At 43.8% G+C, this 17,682-nt stretch overlaps 1 protein-coding gene across 4 annotated transcripts in view; it reads right to left on the bottom strand.

Annotated features, from left to right (window-relative positions):
* The window catches only part of ADAMTS6 (ADAM metallopeptidase with thrombospondin type 1 motif 6), a 283,143-nt gene extending 266,460 nt beyond the window's left edge, over positions 1-16,683 (bottom strand). For 2 of the 4 annotated variants that reach the window (XM_075590050.1, XM_075590040.1), the window contains exons 1-3: positions 16,256-16,683; positions 1,787-2,266; positions 600-964 (exon numbers count right to left, since the gene is read on the bottom strand). In XM_075590050.1, coding sequence (XP_075446165.1) covers positions 600-964; positions 1,787-1,883 — 462 coding nt within the window. In that variant the 5' untranslated portion in view covers positions 1,884-2,266; positions 16,256-16,683. Of the gene's footprint in view, positions 1-599; positions 2,267-16,255 lie in introns of all 4 variants that reach the window. The other 2 variants (XM_075590029.1, XM_075590020.1) reach the window with 1 other exon arrangement.
* Between the last annotated feature and the right edge of the window lie 999 nt (positions 16,684-17,682).

Consider the following 17,682-nt stretch of genomic DNA (forward strand, 5'->3'; position numbering starts at 1 on the left):
GTTTTTTTTCAGAGTTTATAGAGCAGTATTCCATGGGCAGACACTTCCAGTCATATGAAAAACAAATAAACAAAACAGAATACAAATGAAGTGAAAAAGACATCTTTAAGGGATCATTCTATATACGCCGTAGAAACAGTTTGGCCAATTTTGGGCTGAAAATCCACATAGACTGATGCTTTGGTGTATATAGAATAGTATCCTAAGATGGTTTATTTTTACTACAACAGGTAAACTAAAAAAAATTATACTGTATATACCAAGTCACACTGTTTTCCCTTTTCTTGCAAAACAAGACTTCAATAATGCATCCAGATCCGACATAGAAAATGAATGAGCACAACATGCACAGGGACACTGGGAAACTGCACTTCAATAATCATCAACATTTTGGTTTCCAACTGCGACTTTCCTCCGAACGCTGCACAGTACACTTAAGTTATATTGCTTTGCTTTGGAAGGTGCCAGTAACATGTGATTACAGTTATATTATTTCCCCCCGTAAAACTCCCCGCACACAACAAGAGGTCAGCACCATATACAACTGTAAACATCTTCAAGGAGTAAACTTAGCACACAGCATTGATCATCGTACTCACCAAGCCATTGCAGTTACTGAGAGCCACTTTAGTTGTAGTATTTTGGTCTTGTAAATATCCCGTGTAGTGGCAGTTGTCTATAAAATCGTGTTTCCACTCCGGTCCGTCCTTCCCCCAGTACTCTACTGTAAAGTGTTTTGAGACTAAATCCGTGTTCAGAGTCAGGTTCAAGTGAAAGTGCTTGCCGTAGGCGGAAATTTTAAAAAATAACTGAGAAGCTTCCTGCTCTTGGTCTTTTGAATCCGTGCTCCTCCTCCTCCGCGAGTGTTTCTCGTTTTTCACAGTAAAACTGACGAAGGCTCCGTTGTGGGTGACCCTTATTGGAACTGTCAGCTGGTAGTGTTCAAGGTAAGACAGGAATTCCTCTTTGTAATCACAAGGCAGGGCCAGTCCAAAAAGGGAAGTATGCAAAGACAAAGGAGAGTCACAGGGCAGTAGTACATACCAGAACAGAAAATACAAAAGCATCACATCAACTCTATGTTAAGATAGCTTCACTGACAGCAAGGCGGCAACTTTTATTATGTGCAACAGCATAAAGCAAATGTCGGCCTTAATACTAGGATGGTATGGTATAGGGAAAGAAGCATGTCAGTACGGTGCATGTAAAATGTGCATACTTATAGCACTATATATTTCCCCGAGCATAGAATTTGACAGCAGAGAAGAATCACTTGGCCCAACTAGTCGGACCATTTTACTAGCTGCTGTTACAGCAAAAAAAAAAAGCATGCCCAAAAAGTCCTTAAATATGGATGAAATCTCACAAGAAACCTTAGATCTATTTAGCAGCCCGTTAAGAGTCAAATGGTGTCGCATTGCAACGGTCTGCAGAACCACTTGGCTCTGAAGAGGTGAAAAGCAGGCCATTTAAAATGGGAAAATTCCTTCTATATAACAAGTGTCAACAGCACATGAGATTCTGGGCCATATTTACCAAGCGGTGCTATTCAATGAGACACCTTCCGGCACTGGTGAATGGACCATAAGGTGTCGCCCAGCGCCAAAAGTGTCTTGTGGGATAGCACAGCTTAGTAAAATTGGGGCACCTGTCCCTTTTTATTTTGAACGGTAATAACGATGGTGTTACACTACCTTGTAGTGTAATGCTGTTCTGCAGGTTTACCTTTATAATTACCTGAAATACTTTCACCGCACTTACGTCAGGTCTAAGAGTGGAACCCTACCTTGGGAACTATATGAAAGTCTGTTGTCCCTGTGTAATTCCGATGAAGCCATGACAAGGCCCAAAATCCAGGTCAACGCCTTCCACAAAATTTCCATAATTTAGAAAGAAAAAAAAATGAAAAAAGAAAAATGTTTTTTTTGTTGTTGTTTTCCTTTTGTTTTGTAATCTTTTGAGGCTAGCTGCGTGCTAGAGTGTTAGCTCCGTCCCAGAATGGAAACATAACAAGTCTGTGTATAGTGCGTTCCACCCACGTCACTTACTAGAGTATTTGCTTGTGCTTTTTCTTTCGTGGGCTCCAACTTTCTACTTTTTAACAGGTGCTCTTCTCCTGAACGGTGCCCCTTCCCGCTTGTCCACTTTCATTTTCCCAACCCAGGAACAAAATTAAAAGTAAACGTTGAAGTGACAGCAAAATAATCCTTCACGTGGCTGTCAAGCGTTAGATGGGGTAGTTAATAAGTGTAGGCCATTGTGTTACCTGCATCAAAGAAAAGAAAAGTGGTTAGAGATATATATCTTGGCAGCAAAGGAATTTAGGGCCATGTGGCAGAATATCCAGGTCTCATTAATGGTCCCAACTTGAATTACAAAATATTGAGTAATCCAATTAAACCAGTGTTGTTCTTCATAGCCCAAAAAACATTGAAAGACTAAACATAATAAGTGAAGCTAAATAATGTGTCAAAGCTAGACGACTCACTTTCCATTAGCGGCAATAGGAAAATGATATCATCCAATCTCCCCTTCCTTTTTTCTTGTAATGTAAGATATCTGATTGCACAACGTGATAAAAATTAAACGGTGCACGGCAAGGACAAGAATAAAGAAGGATGAAGGTCTTTCCTAACTTTGCATTCAGAGACCCAGATAAACCAAGCTCTGTTAAATAAAATAACATGAAGTTACCTAAATGCAGTAATAGACGTCATTTTTCCCTGAGGTTAAAGCATATCCACAGCTAATCATATGCAAAAACAATGGCCGCTGTGTATCTCACTAGCACAGGCTTAACATCACATTATTGTAGCACGGCATTAGCGCAATTGTTAGCTCGCAATACCGTGACGGTAAGAATGCCTAACGCCCATCTAGACCCCCAAAAAATCCCTATTCCAGGGTCTGAATAGGAGTAATGCCACGTTTAGATATGATGTCCCAACATTAACCTTAACGGGCATTAGTGGGTGTGCGATTTTAGGGTAAACGTCTCTTTTGCATCTCACTACCCCTAACGGCTGTAAAAAGGCGTAAAACTGGGTTATGTCCAGCGATTTGGTGGATAAGCATTAATATTAACATGCCGGAGATGTCGATGAAAGTCATGTTAAATGGCATAATGCAGCTTATTGAATGTGAGGTTCAGTGTGTAGGTATGATCAGGCGTATTTCTAAAATGATGCAGATCCTTGTATTAGATGCAAGGCGTAGTATAAACTATTTAGACACAGTAATCATGTACTGTAGCAGGGTCCTCTGTCCAGTGTTCATGGATCTACCAACTTCAGTAGTTAAACAAAATCTCCACTTACAATGTTAAAGCCCAAAAGCCAACAGCATATCATATCAATTTCAAATTGTAAATGATGCAATAGAAAGCACGGCTGAGTAAAACAATACCGATAGAAATAACGAAGCCGAGTTTATGATATGAAAATGTCTGCTTTAAATTACAGAAGATGGCCCTTCAAACCAGTCCTAGTTTTTACGCGGTATGTCATGCAGTGTTTGATATCTTGCCTCATACGCAAACATGAGTGTAGGGCAGTGTTAGCCAACTCCACTCCTCAGGGAACCCCAACAGGTCAGGTCTTAAGGATATCCCTGCTCCAGCACAGGTGGCTCAGTCAAAATGACTGAGCCGCTGATTGGCCCACCTGTGCTGGAGCAGGGATATCCTTAAGACCTGACCTGTTGGGGTTCCCTGAGGACTGGAGTTGGGAAACACTGGTCTAGGGTAATACAGGGAATGTGAGGAACAGCACAACTGTATTGTTCGGAGCTGTATACTAGGCAAGATACCAAAAAGCCATAGTAATCATTTCACACTCATTCTGCTAGACTAGACCCTTTGTACATCCAGATACTGAATGGGGCTCTCAAGCGTTTCACAGCTGACCGAGCCTCTCTCTCCTCCAATTGGCGGAATGACATCATAACATTTTAATGTAGCCGGCAGCCTATAAGCCCTTATGAATACACTCTCACGACAGTTGATTTTTTTTTCTTTACATGCCAGCAAGTGCAAATTTCATCCACATTTTTAAATTACTAGTTTCCAATTAACACTTCTTACCTAGATTATTTTATATATCTATTTTCATGGCCACAGTGGTCCCATATTTCACCTGTGACCTAATTCAACTGAAAAGAGTTGCGTCTTTTTAATGATAAAACAGATAGCAACATATACATAGCAAGTTCATCCTAGGAGACTGATTTTATGAAAAATATAAGATATAATAATAATAATAATAGCATGTTCTTGTATAGCGCTGCTAGTTTTACGTAGCGCTTTACAGAGACATTTTGTAGGCACAAGTCCATGCCCCGTGGAGCTTACAATCTATGTTTTTGGTGCCTGAGGCACAGGGAGATAAAGTGACTTGCCCATGGTCAAAAGGAGCCGACACCGGGAATTACTCACTGAGCCACTCCATCTCCCGCTAGTATGCTAGTTCAGTACTTAAGAAAGATCATTAATATCTAGGCTAGTGTTTAAAACCATCCTAATGCCGGGATCCACGTACTTTTCCTCTTCTGCACACATCTGCATTAGTGCAATATATTACCTTTTTAGTGCCCTCTTGTTGAGGCAAGTTTAAGTGACATCATCAATGCTTCAATTTCAGCACGGGAGACAAATGTTTCAATCATTTTGTTTTGATTCCCAGCATACATTACCCCAATACACCGGGATTTCCTGAACATACTGGTCCATATTTATAAGTAGTACTAAGCCCTGAGGGAACTTATAATACTTCAGTTGAATGGAACATGCATGATGTGCTTTATGGCTTGGCACCACTTAGTAAATATGACACTTTATGCCAAAACAAAAAACTGTATTACTGTGTTTGCAATATGTGTCCTAATATACCTTCAGTATTCATAGAACACAACCTGGGGTGCTATAGACCAGGGGAGCGCAATCTTTTTCCCCTGTGCCCACCTGCCGGCTGTCCTCTCCGGGCGTCCCCCCCTCCCTCTTACCTTGGGTCTGGACGTCATGAAGTCACGTGGCCATAGCCACGTGACGTCACTTGACCCCACTGCGTCATTTGACGCCGCGTTGCCGTGGCGATGCTTCTACAGAAGCCGACTGAACCAAGGTAAGTGAGGTTTACAGAGGCCTTCGCGGCTTCCCCGGCATTTAATTTAAGTGCCTTCGGGAAGCGCGCGGGGCTCTGTAAACACCGCGCCCCTCGCAGATAATCTCGCGCCCCCCAGTTTGCGCACCTCTGCTATAGACAAGGGGTGCTCAACTCCAGTCCTCAAGCCCTCCAACAGGTCATATTTTCAGGATATTATTGCTTCAGCACAGGTGGCTCAATCAGAGGCTCAGTCAAGATAGCTGAAGCTGGGCTATCCTGAAAACCTGACCTGTTGGGGGGACGGACTTGAGGACTGTAGCTGAGTACCCCTGCTATAGACTATAACACACAAACGAGCACAGCATAAGCATTAATTAGTCACCCAAGAGTTGCTTATAACAACGCAACTTGTGTCCTAAGTTAATAAGTGATACATTTCCGCAAAAGAGGATCTAAATTGGGATGTAAAAAAGGACTGGTAACTTGTGTGATGAGAGGGCAGAGTAGGACACAAAGGGGAGAGAGCAGAAAATACAATGGCTCTGTACTGAGGTTGGGCTCCATCACTGTGAGGGGAATATAAGCCCCTTAACCTTGCAGACTTTGATCACTTAGAGACTGCAACAATGTGAAAACAGTCAGCCATAAAATTCCTCTACACAAAAGTTTCAACGTTTAAGTAAGACTATTAATTGAAATACACACAATTAATTGGCATAATTAACCCATCCAGGACCAGATAAGCAGGCAGCGCAATCTTTTGCCATGAGTTCCCACCAGGTCTGGTAATTGCGCTTTTGATGTGTAAGCTGTTTAATATGGAAGATTCTGGAAAGGGGCACATTATTTATGCACCTCATATTATACGTCCATTCACATCCTGAGGCCCTAAGAAGAGTGCTAATAATATTTAGAGAATTAGCTTCTCAGTGTGATCCTTTGCGTGTCCATGTGCAGAATCTTGGAAGGTGCAGTTTAAAGGTCTTTTGTGGGGAGGGGGTATGGGGGAATCCTTTTCAAAGACCCAAAAGCTAAACCTAAAGTTAAATAAGAGCTATATATACATACACACACATCACAAATATGTTGGAATGTACCATTTCACAAACCTTTTTGTTTGCTTAAAATACATTTTCAACATTGCTTTCCAATATCCTTACCCACAAATCCCATTATATGGGCCCATGTCCAGCTCTTCAGCTAAACTATTGTAGCCATGTATCCTCTTGGTTACTAATCTGCCCTAACACATAAACCCTGGTACCAGTGCAGGCAGTGTTAATCTGGGTTCCACTGCAGTAAACAACTCCCTTGCGTGGCAAGGGGGGTGGGCCTAAGGCCTGTGTACTGCCCTCTCAGGGGCTCAGACCTAGGACCCTCCCCCTGGGTACAAAAGGGACTACAGATCCAAATGTAGTGGTTGTTGGAAGTGTGGAGCCAGGGCTTTTGCCACCTTCCTTCCCCTCCCTCAGGGGAGTGGGATACTATCCATTATTCCACCAGTGAGTAAGGGAGCAAAGGATACACCTTTGGGGCCTCAAGCCCAGGGGGTTGAGTCCAGGGACCAGAGGAAATGCATTGTTGATGTGTTCAGCTGTAGTCAATAAAGACCAGTTGCTGCTTTTATACTCCTGCCTGTGACTGCCGTTTATCAGGGGGAGTGCAAGATAGTTTTCCTGCAGGGACTACGCCCAGCACTGATGGGGCCTGCGGGAAGGGAGGCGCTGCACCCATGTACGAGATGAGAGCTCTATTTCCTGAAAGCCTGTCCTGTCTTCCCCACTAACATCAGCGGACACACAGCAATCCTGTAAGTCTCACAGGTACAGCACAGTGAGAGTACAGGTAACAGTGAAATCTCCCAGAGGGTGGGGGAACACCTGTTACACTACATTGAAATTAAGTCTGTGTATAAGGCCTCGTTCAGGGTGGCAGAGACAGGAGGTGGAGGGCGCGCGTCCGTGTGAGCGCACGTCAGTCTGCTGGGCGATGTGTGCACATCATCCCCAGCAGACCTTTGCTAGCGTTGAGGAGGCGGGTCTACAGAACTCAGCTTAGGGATGGGTGTTGCTCTGTTCAAATAATTTTCAAGAATGATTTCATTGGCTGCCGAAGTACCAGTGACGCTGCTGCAGCTTGAAAAAACAACTTGAGTTGTTTATGCAAACTGTAGCAGCGTCAACTCCGTACTTCAGCGACAGGGCAGCTGCTACCCTGACAACCGCTATTGACTTTAAATACTTTGTTTCTAACGTGCGCGCGCACGTAAGCACGCCACCCCTCCGAAGCCGGCACCCTAAAAGTTGCATGATCTGCCTAAGTGAAGCACTTGGGATACTTATTCAACAGTTTCATGCCTAGTATGCTGCTGCAATAAGAAGTATTTAAAAGGATGCCCTGGGATACCAACTAAGGAGCTTATTCTATATCAGCCGACGTGGCCAATCGAATAGTGTAGGTGTGTAGCGCACAGCATCCAGACGAGACCAGGTCTGGCAAAAACTTCCATAAAATGAGGGACGCAGCCCTTCAACGCGTTTCGTGCAGAGCACTTTGACTTCTTGACAAAGTGCTCTGCACAAAACGCGTTGAAGGGCTGTGTCCCTCATTTTATGCCTTCGCAATAATAAAGGAAGTTTTTGCCAGACCTGCTCTCGTCTGGATGCTGTGCGCTACACACCTACACTATTGGACTTCACTTCATACAGCGGCACGCATTGGAAGGGAGACTCTGGAGGTGATTGAAACAGTGAGTAACTCAAAAGGGGCTATCCCAATGAGGTAGAGGAGGGTGTCTAAGGACAACCACCCCAACCTTCAGGGTTTTATGGTGCCTCTCCCATGACTATGGACTGAGTTTATATGCAATGGATTGATACCTTAATACTCAGTGTTCTCCCTCCCTTCAGTAACACACACAAAGCACTTTGAGCACCATTGCTCTATCCTAGACGTGGCCAATCGAGCAGTTTTTGGACACAATTCCCAATTGAAGCTTCTAAGGCCTCGCTCAAACAGAACGCGATGCGACGTGCGCGCGCTTTCGTGCACGTTCGCCCCTCTTTTGCTGTGTTCTGTGGGAGGTTTCAAACAGAAAACGACCCCCCCGCGGCAAAGTGCAACGTTGTCGCGGCGAAGTGCAGCGTTGCTGCGGCTGCAACTCTAGCTTTCAATTGAAGTTGAAATTTCAAGCCGCGTCACGTGTTCTTCGCCAGCCAATCACACACCTTTTTTTTTTTTTAAAGTTACGCCCCCAATCGCATCATTCTGTTTGTTCACACATCGCCCAGCAGACGGAGGCTCGCAACCGCGGACGCGCAGCAGCCTGTTTGATCGAGGCCTTAATGTTTTAAGCACCAACAATGCAGGACAGACTTGTATGGCCGTAATGCTTTGCTTTTCCAAAATCAAAAGGCAAGCCACGTAGCCAGTGCTCAGTTCAAGAGTATGTTCTGTCAGCAGCCCTTTAGCTTATTTATTTTTACCTGGTTTGTTTTGCCCCTACAACGCTTGAAAAACTCAACTGTGCTTTGATTCTGCCAGTCACATGTCTGCTTTCAGTGCAGGTGCTGAGGAAAAGAAGGGATCCAGCGCTCCACGGATTTCTGAATAAGAAAATGTATTGTGCCACACAACGTTTCGACCTTATGGTCTTTATCATAAGGTCGAAACGTTGTGTGGCACAATTAATTTTCTTATTCAGAAATCCGTGGAGCGCTGGATCCCTTCTTTTCCTCGGTGTACTTTGGATTTTATGGCAGGTACTTCCTTGAACCAGCAGCACCGGTAAATTGTATGCATTTTTTCTATTTGTGGAGTGCAGCCTTAACCCTTCTTACAGTTTAGTGCAGGTACAGCAGGGGCATTCGGAGCATTCTGTAGGAGCCAACCTCTTTGCCGCAAACATTCGTCTATTTCTCATCTGCAGATAACTCCATATAGTCAGCCCAACAATAAACAATAAGTAAACGATTTGGGGTCTTGGGGCCTCATGCAGAGAGCAGCGCTATTTAGAATTGGAGAGGGGGAAAAATTTTACCTTTTTTGGAGAGTTTTTTTCTCCATATGCAGAAAGGGCAGAAAACTGCATTTACAAGCCTTTCTGCATATGGAGAGTTTCAACCAGCGCTATAAGCGCTGTTGAAACTAGTGGGGAAAAAATCGCGTTTTTTTTTTTTTCCCCTCCACCGGCCGCGGAGCGCCAGCTGCTTGGTGGAGAGGAAAAATGTTGAAAATCGCGCCATTTTTTTGGGCGCGAACAGCCACTAGATGGCGATCGCGGCTCTCTGCATACGGCAGAAAAAAAAACTGGAGAGATTAGAAACTCTCCAGCCGCGCGGCGAATTTCAAACAAAAAAAAAAAATGGCGCTTTTTTTAAAACTTGCCGGTTTCTGCCTTTCTCAAGGCAGAATTCGCCAATTAATGCCGCTTTCGCTTTTTGCGCTGCTCTCTGCATGAGGCCCTTGGTCTGTTAAGTTCCCTTGAAATAAAACCTACTTTATAATGCAATCTTTATTCTGGGACAAAAATATTGCAAAAAGATCACAACGCCGGTGTAATGGACCTCTAATCGCTGCTTCACGGTATGAAGCTAAAGGCACTGATAGAAAAGTGCTGTCAAGTGCCTAACTAAATAATTACTGGTCTCCTTGAGAGAGAGAAACCCATGTGGTGGAATTTGTCAGGGGTGCTATTAGAATGTTCTTTTGTTTGTAGAGCTAAGGACACAAAGTAAGCTATGGTGAGTAAAAAAAGTGACAAAAACCCTTCAGTGTCGAATCAGCTGTCTGTGAGTAGGGTTACAGGCCATGCACTTCTTTAACCCAGGCTGTGCTGAAAATCTGTGTAATACGGCATAAGCTTACAGGGCTCCATGTTAAAATGGGTAAGAAGCAAAAAGTGACTTACTGTAAGTGCTCATTTGCATGTCATTACCCATGACCAGGGAGGCTGCGAGGGACCCCTCCCCTTGCTAACCAATACCCACATATAAAAGACAAGTAACGACAGACTCGGTTTGGAGGTATAAAAGGCTGCAGCTTTGTTTCTTAAACAAAAATAGAGTAACCACTAGTCCCTGCCAGAGTGCTTGCTTAAAGGGTTAAGTGAAGGGGGCCAGCCCTGTAGTTAGCCGAGCCCCCATGAGCCGGCTGTTGTCACGAGTGGGTTCCCAGGAGCCACGCTCAGTTCACCCCACCCACTTACGACTACCCCCTGGCTTTATCAGCCCCGAGCCCCGTCTGGCAAGTACAAACGCTTACCCCCCAAACTGGTCAAACTGACCCCTCCATTAGGAACTTCAGTCCTCTCTATTCTTTGAACTTTCAACATTGCCCTGTTAAATACAATGGTACATGTTAACAATGTCCACAAGCAGTATAGCTCAGTATAGCTCAGCAGCTCCACAATGATAACGTTCTCTCTACTCGTTAACATACGAGTGGCCAAAGGCAGAGTACCTGCCCCCGACTGCCTTCTAAAAAGGGATGTGTGGGTGGGAAATTCGCTACAGCTGGGAGCAGAATGACTGCTACCACTCCCGGCTGCGCTTTAAAGGCCCTTCATAGCCCCTCCCCCAGGCCATGACGGCGGCCCAGAGACCTCAGTGAGGTGATTGGTCACGGCCAACCCTCGCCTAATTGGCTAGAGGGATTGCTGAATCCCTGACTGCAGTGGAAGCATTGCACCCTAAGAGATAACGGGGAAAGGCAGGTTTGATGAGACGTCTGAGACATGTGAATGTGCTCATTAGTTGTATTTTCATTTGCTAGAGCTGAAGACTAATTTAGGATTCACAGGCACTAGATAACCAAGCAAATCTTATTTGCAAACTTAGGCCAAATGTGCTTTTAACAAACACCAGAAGTATTTTGTATACACATTTTTAAATGGCTGCTAATGCTATGAAGATGTTCGACACACTACCGAGAAAAGCAAGAAAAGATACCAGTGAAAGTTCAGCAATTAACTCACAATACAAATTATTCTTGAAGTCTTCTCCGTCACAAGCAGTCTCATAATAGGAGATTTTATTGACTGGATGGAAGAATTGGTCGCTTTGCATTAAAAGCACTGCCAGCAGGGGCCAGCACTGGCAGAATTATATGAGAAGGTATTTACCGAGGTCCTACAAGTCCCAGCGAGCTTGAAATTTCCCCCAGGAACGTGAGAGACAAGCAAAATGTATCAGTCTCACACTCAAAATGGGAATGGGTTAATGATCACTGTTGATTTACTGCCAAGACATACCTCGCCAGGTATTTATGTCTGTTGACAACCAAGCGGAATACACTGAGGGTGAAAGAGGGTCATGTTTGAGCCTCCCAAAAAAGGATTACCTTTTAAAAAGAATGCAAGAAAGACACCACCTGTTCTCATAAAGGCTGCTGTCCACATCTGTATGCATTTATCATTTTGCCTCCAAGGTAAATATGGGTTAAGGAAGCCCCAGTGTACAGATTCCCAATTGACTTAAGTACGTTTTTTTTTTTTTCATTTGCGTACCCGTCCAGTGCTGTCCTCGCTCTCCAGACATATGTCTGCTGCAAATGCTTCTGTTTTGATAAAAAAAAAAAAATCAAAAAAATCTGAACCTAACGCACATTTTTTCTCTTCTCCCTTGCATAGTAAATATTGGAAACAGATTCTTGACCAAACTCCCCCCTCCCTAACTACTGCCAAAAGGAAGTCTGGGGAAGCACTCAACTACAATAGATATTTAGGAGAGGAACACTCTTCTGGAAAAGGACAAGCGCAAACAAGTGGGCAAAGTCTACTTTATATCTGTGGGGGGGAATGGGAAGAAGAAGAGCCATATGGGTTCGTTTTTTTCTAAGCCCTTTCAGCGCTGGAGGTGCATACAGTATGCACTGCAAAGGTTTACATTATTACCAGTTTAACTAAATCAATGGAAGTAAGATAAGTGAATAGTATTTGTCCATGGGTGGGTACAGGATTTCAACGTCTCATATATATGGATCAACAATGTGCACCTGAATCTCTCACCCAACTCACTCTCAGCCATTACTCTATGTCTTTTTCAACAAGTGTGTCTACCTAGAATCTTCAGAAGGGAACGTCACAGAGTACGGATGCACAAGGAGCAAAGCGGAGATTGAAAGCCGTAGGGGGGATAAAAGAGGACCCAGAGTAAGAAAGCTGCTAAATACATCCATGGGATAGGGAAGCTAATGTCACCCAGACAAAAGGCTATAGGAGCAAAGAGGATAAGAGAGACTTGCGACCCAGCACACACAAAAAAAAGCCATTGGGGAGATGCCAACGCTGGTAGACAGAATCAGCGTTGATCCATATATAATATAAAATTAATGATGGGAAACCCAATATGAGCTTGCAGATTTTTGGTGGAAACATAAAACCCAGTTATGATTGTTTTTCATCATGCACTCCATATAATTTATTTAAAGGTGCATTCACTCTAACAAACATGTGCTAAAAATTACCTTTATTATCCTTTCCCAGCTTGAACAAATGTCTTTACGTTAGAATTCTTAACATTTCAAGAGAGAGTAGGTAAACGCAATTGAAGTAGTCATCTTAGATCTGACCCACAACAAATGCATTATATGTGGGGTGGGAGGTTTCTCAATGTGACTGAAGTTATTTTGTTTTAAAGGAGCAATCCACGATAACTAACCTGCATTTTATTTATTTGTTACAGAGCTGAACCGCCCTATATTCAGCTGCGGGGGACTCCTGGTCCCGAGACACTTACTCACTATAATCGCGGCCTAAGGCCGTGTCCATAGATGGACAGGCCGTGCTGAGGCGTGCGGACACTCCGCGCTGAGCCCCTGCATCCTCAATGAGGATGCCTTGAGAGGGGGCTCACGCGAGCGTCCGCAGGCGTGCGGAGGAGTTGGAGGTTTCAGCCGAGCGCCAAGCTGTTTTTCAGCGCGCTGTCGGCTGAAACGTTGACGTCAGTGCGTCGCGGGCGATTGGCCCAGCGACGTCACTGCCCCGCCTCCCTACAGTCTCCCCCCACCTCCGATCGCGGACGCTGGCTCGCCTGTATGGGCATGAAATCGCCCAGCTTCTGCAGGCGAGCCTCAGCGTCCGCTCGCCTCAGCACGGCTCCCCCCCTCTATGGCCCAGGCCTAAGGCTCAAGAGGAGACTCTAGTAGACTTGTATTGCAGAGGTTACAATGAATCCTGAACTATACACAGCCTAATGTTTCAACTGTCCAAAAGATTCAGGAGCAATCAGCTTGCTCCTTGCTGTGTTGCAGTATACTTTTTTCCCCATGCTGCAGGGTCCAAGCTGGGAAACATTAATTAAATTCCGTATGCCCTGTTCTCACCTCACTAAAGTGAGCATTTCCTGCAGATCACACATTACTAGACAGCAGCAACAGCAACAGCAGCAGCGACAAGCAGTAGGAGTGGTTACCAGGGAGATAGCGAGGGAGGGTAACAGAGGGAGAGCAAATATATCAAAACAAATTACATTACAGGTAACATACTGGACATGGAAAAATATTACTGGTTCAGGAGGCCACGGCTTACACAATCCTCCCTATAGCAGTAATACAAAATATAAGTGTCTGCATAGGTTGAAAAGCAGAGATGTCATCCAATGTCATAAAACAAAATGCTTAGCAGTCTTGAGATACAGTGTGTATATATATATTATATTATATATATATATATATATATATATATATTATATTATATATATATATATATATATATATATGCTGAAAAGCTGCTGTATAATTAAATCTACAAGGAATTCTTACATTGGTCCCTTCAGAGGTATCACCACCCACAATGAATCAACCCATAATGAATTCACATTTCTTTATGAGAAAGGTTTCAACTAGAACTTTGCACTTTGCCTCTTAACGTAACAGATGTCCTACTTAATACATAAAGGCAAGTTTCCAACATGAAGAACCATGTCAAGTTGGTCACCCAAAGAGAATAGATGTTGCCGCTGCTCTAATGAATCTTGTCCTCAAGCCCTGCCAAGCCCTCTCTGAGCTGTCATTTTTATTGCTAGATGCAGACTGTCCAAAATAAGCAGCGGTGACCTTAAAAAACATCACAGAAAGAATTATAAACAAAACTGGAAATGATTCTTTCCAGAAAAATCCCACTGCTCCCCCTCAACTCTTAGATTCACCCGTTACTGCTAATATGTAATAGTGACACTGCAAATAACTATTATTTGGAGATGGCTTTTTTTTATTAATCGTCACTCATATGCACGCAATACTAAAAACAAAGAATGAGCTTTTTCATGGCAAAGTCCCCGTTTGGAGTCTCGGTAACACTCTGTCACTTTATCTCGCTATGCACCAGGTGCCAAATCTTTGCATTTCAAGCTTTCCGGAGCAGATATGTAGTTAAAGACTATACTTCTCTACTACGTACACTAGCGCAGTGTCGTATATGAAGTAACTGGAGACACGTTTGTTAAACGCCCCATTCCCTCCTTCCGTCACACTCTACCATTTCTTTTTCTGAAAGGGAAGAAAATGGCAAATCGCAGACAGAGGGAAGAGCCGAGCTTAGCTCCAGCTGATCTTCCCGTTATCATCCATCAGCAGCGCTAAATCTATTTGGATAAAACGCGTGTGACCCAGACAGCTGGCATCCACCCAAACTGTCTTACACACCGGCAGCTCAAATAATAACAATCCCTCTCTCTCTCTCTGAGCTCCCTCACCGCTGCACTGCTGCAGGAAGAAATAAGCACATCCACAGACACACAGGTAAGTGATTTTTCATAGATATACCTTGGATACTGGAACTAGGAGGGTGTTATACTGAGGACTTTCCTAATAGAATTGAGCAAGAGCCTACAATAATTAGGTACCTAGAAACAACCAATTGGAGGAATGGGTTTTGCCAAACTATATATAATAAATAATATTATTTTTAACATAATATATCATTTCTTTTTTTTTGCAGTACTGACAGTGTACACAGCGCTGTACTTAGAATATTTCCTGGCACAATGAGTACCTGCCCTGTAGGCACAGGGGATTAAGTGATTTGCCCAGCGTCACAAGGAGAGCTGACACTAGAGTCGAACCAATCTCCCCCCACTTCAAAGGCAATGACATTACCACTGAGCTGCTCATCACTCACCTATGGATCGCTGTCAGGCAGAAATAAGTATTCACAAGTACAATCTTTTCACACCAGTACTTGGTACAGTTCTCTGTCACCCAAATGGCATGTATAGGTAAATTCAAGGGGTGTACCACCCCACATAAACTCCCCCCCCCCCCAGGAAAAAACAAACAAAAGACAATTCAAGAGATCCCAATGAACTCTGTGCCTTCCTAGCACAAACACACACACACACAGATATGAGACTGGTGTTAAGAGTCTAGCAAATCCCAAGTGGCCAGAAGGAAATCAAAACCACACGCTTACATCTCTTTGATTAGCCTATTAAGAGCTTAACATATCCTAGAGCATCAGACTGAACGAACACATTAATGCTGCCCCTCTGAGTCCAGACACAAACTATGCACTTGTCTGACTTCTTAAACAGACTTTTTTTTTAACATGAAGTATAAACGCTTTTCCCCCCACTTGTGAACGGCGGAGAGGTATTTTATTTTCTGCTGTCACTGAACAGCAATCAGATTGTCAGCCCTGTGGGCAAGCAATATTCTCCTAGCATTGGTTTTCTTTAACAACTCGTGCTGTGTACGATATACTTTTTTTTTGTGAGTAAAGCAGTTCGTTCTTGATCAGTTCGTTTCCCCCTCAAATAATGTTTTAGCAATCATGATAATAATGACAATATGATGTATTTAGGTACAATAAGTATTATTACTGCATAGAACTACAGAGAATATAACAATAATAATAATATGCAAATCTGATTTTAAATTTATATATATATGTTTATATATATATAAAATGTTCATATTTAGTGTGCCCAAATTATTTGTATTACCCAACCACTCCCCCCCCCCCCCCCCCAAAAAAAAAAATTGCACCAAAATTATACAGTATATGCAGAACAATAATTTGCCTTATTACAAGTCTGGTTGATTTCAGGCATAAAAAAAGCTTATAGAAAAAAGAAAAGCCCCCCTCTTCCCCCGAGAGAATATGCATTTATTTTCGGGTCAGAAGTGTTATATGTTGAATATCAAAAGTGCCCCCTTACCGTTTTCATCTTCAATTTCTCCTTGCAGACAATAGGCACAGACAGTGCAGATCCGTGCCCAGTCACTGGCTCCCTGTGCAGACAGCAGGCTTATTCTCCTGCACCACCCAGCCCTGTCCTCTGCCAGGCTGATGCCACCATCCTATTGGGTTTATTTTATCATTCAAAAAAAAAAAATTTAAGGTGGGGGTCAGGGTGGTGGGCTTCCCCCCCCCTTATTCTTTTGTGTGTGTGTGTGTGTGTGTGTGAGTGTGTGTGTGTCTGTGTGTGTTTGCTGCTGCTCAGCCTGGCTGTCTATGAGCAGCTTTCCAGTGCAAGTGCATGTGGCTGTGGAAGGAGTGCAGAGAGGCTGCAGGAGCGGAGTTTAGCTGGAGCGGGCGTTCATAGCTCGGCCCGCAGCCAAGTTTAGTTCAGACTCAGAGCACAGTTTTGGCAGCTCAGCAGAGAGGCAGGGCAGACGTGACGTCACCCGGGCTGCCCGGTGCGCGTGCGCGGACTATCACGTGGAGGGGGATGGGGATGGAGAGGTACAGTCGGGGGGAGCCAACGCACCCTCACACACAAACTCACAGACAGATACACACACTCAGAGACTCACAGCCTCACACATAAACTCACAGACCGACACACACACTCAGAGACTCACAGCCTCACACACAAACTCACAGACCGACACACACACTCAGAGACTCACAGCCTAACACACTCGCAGCTCACAGACAGACACACACTCAGAGACTCACAGCCTCACACACTCGCAGCTCACAGACAGACACACACTCTCAGAGCCTCACAGCCTCACACACTCGCAGCTCACAGACAGACACACACACTCAGAGACTCACAGCCTCACACACTCGCAGTTTACAGATGCACAGACTCACATCCTCACACACACTCACAGAGTCACAGCCTCACGTACAGCGTGTCCTATTGGGGAATTATGGAGCAAAACTGTGACAAATTTACAGCTACATTTAGCAAATAAAAAAAATCAGGACTGCAACTGGATTGTTTTGTTTGATATTTTTTTTTACCGATTTTGCTCCTTAAAATGTTGATACTTGGCACAAAATTCAATGACTGAAGTGTTATTATATATAGTAGTATATATATATATATATATATATATATCACATCTAAGGCTGCATTTATACTAACTGACGGCGCGCACCGCGAGAACAAATCTGTGGACGTAAATGAGGACGGCCATAGTGCGCGCGGGTGTGATGCAGAGTGTCCGTGCGGCAGAATTACAACACGATTATTGGTATCTTAAATACTTTATTGTACAATGCATACAATTGTACATTATTTCTAACGCGATCCACTTATAGCGCAATGTGATTTTTGGACCCCAAGCACATAGTTATAAGGGGGTTGAGCTGTACCTTAAGAAGAAAATTCCTTACAAAGGCAATCCTATT

This window comes from Ascaphus truei, chromosome 1 (assembly GCF_040206685.1).
Source record: "Ascaphus truei isolate aAscTru1 chromosome 1, aAscTru1.hap1, whole genome shotgun sequence".
Lineage (NCBI taxonomy): Eukaryota > Metazoa > Chordata > Amphibia > Anura > Ascaphidae > Ascaphus > Ascaphus truei.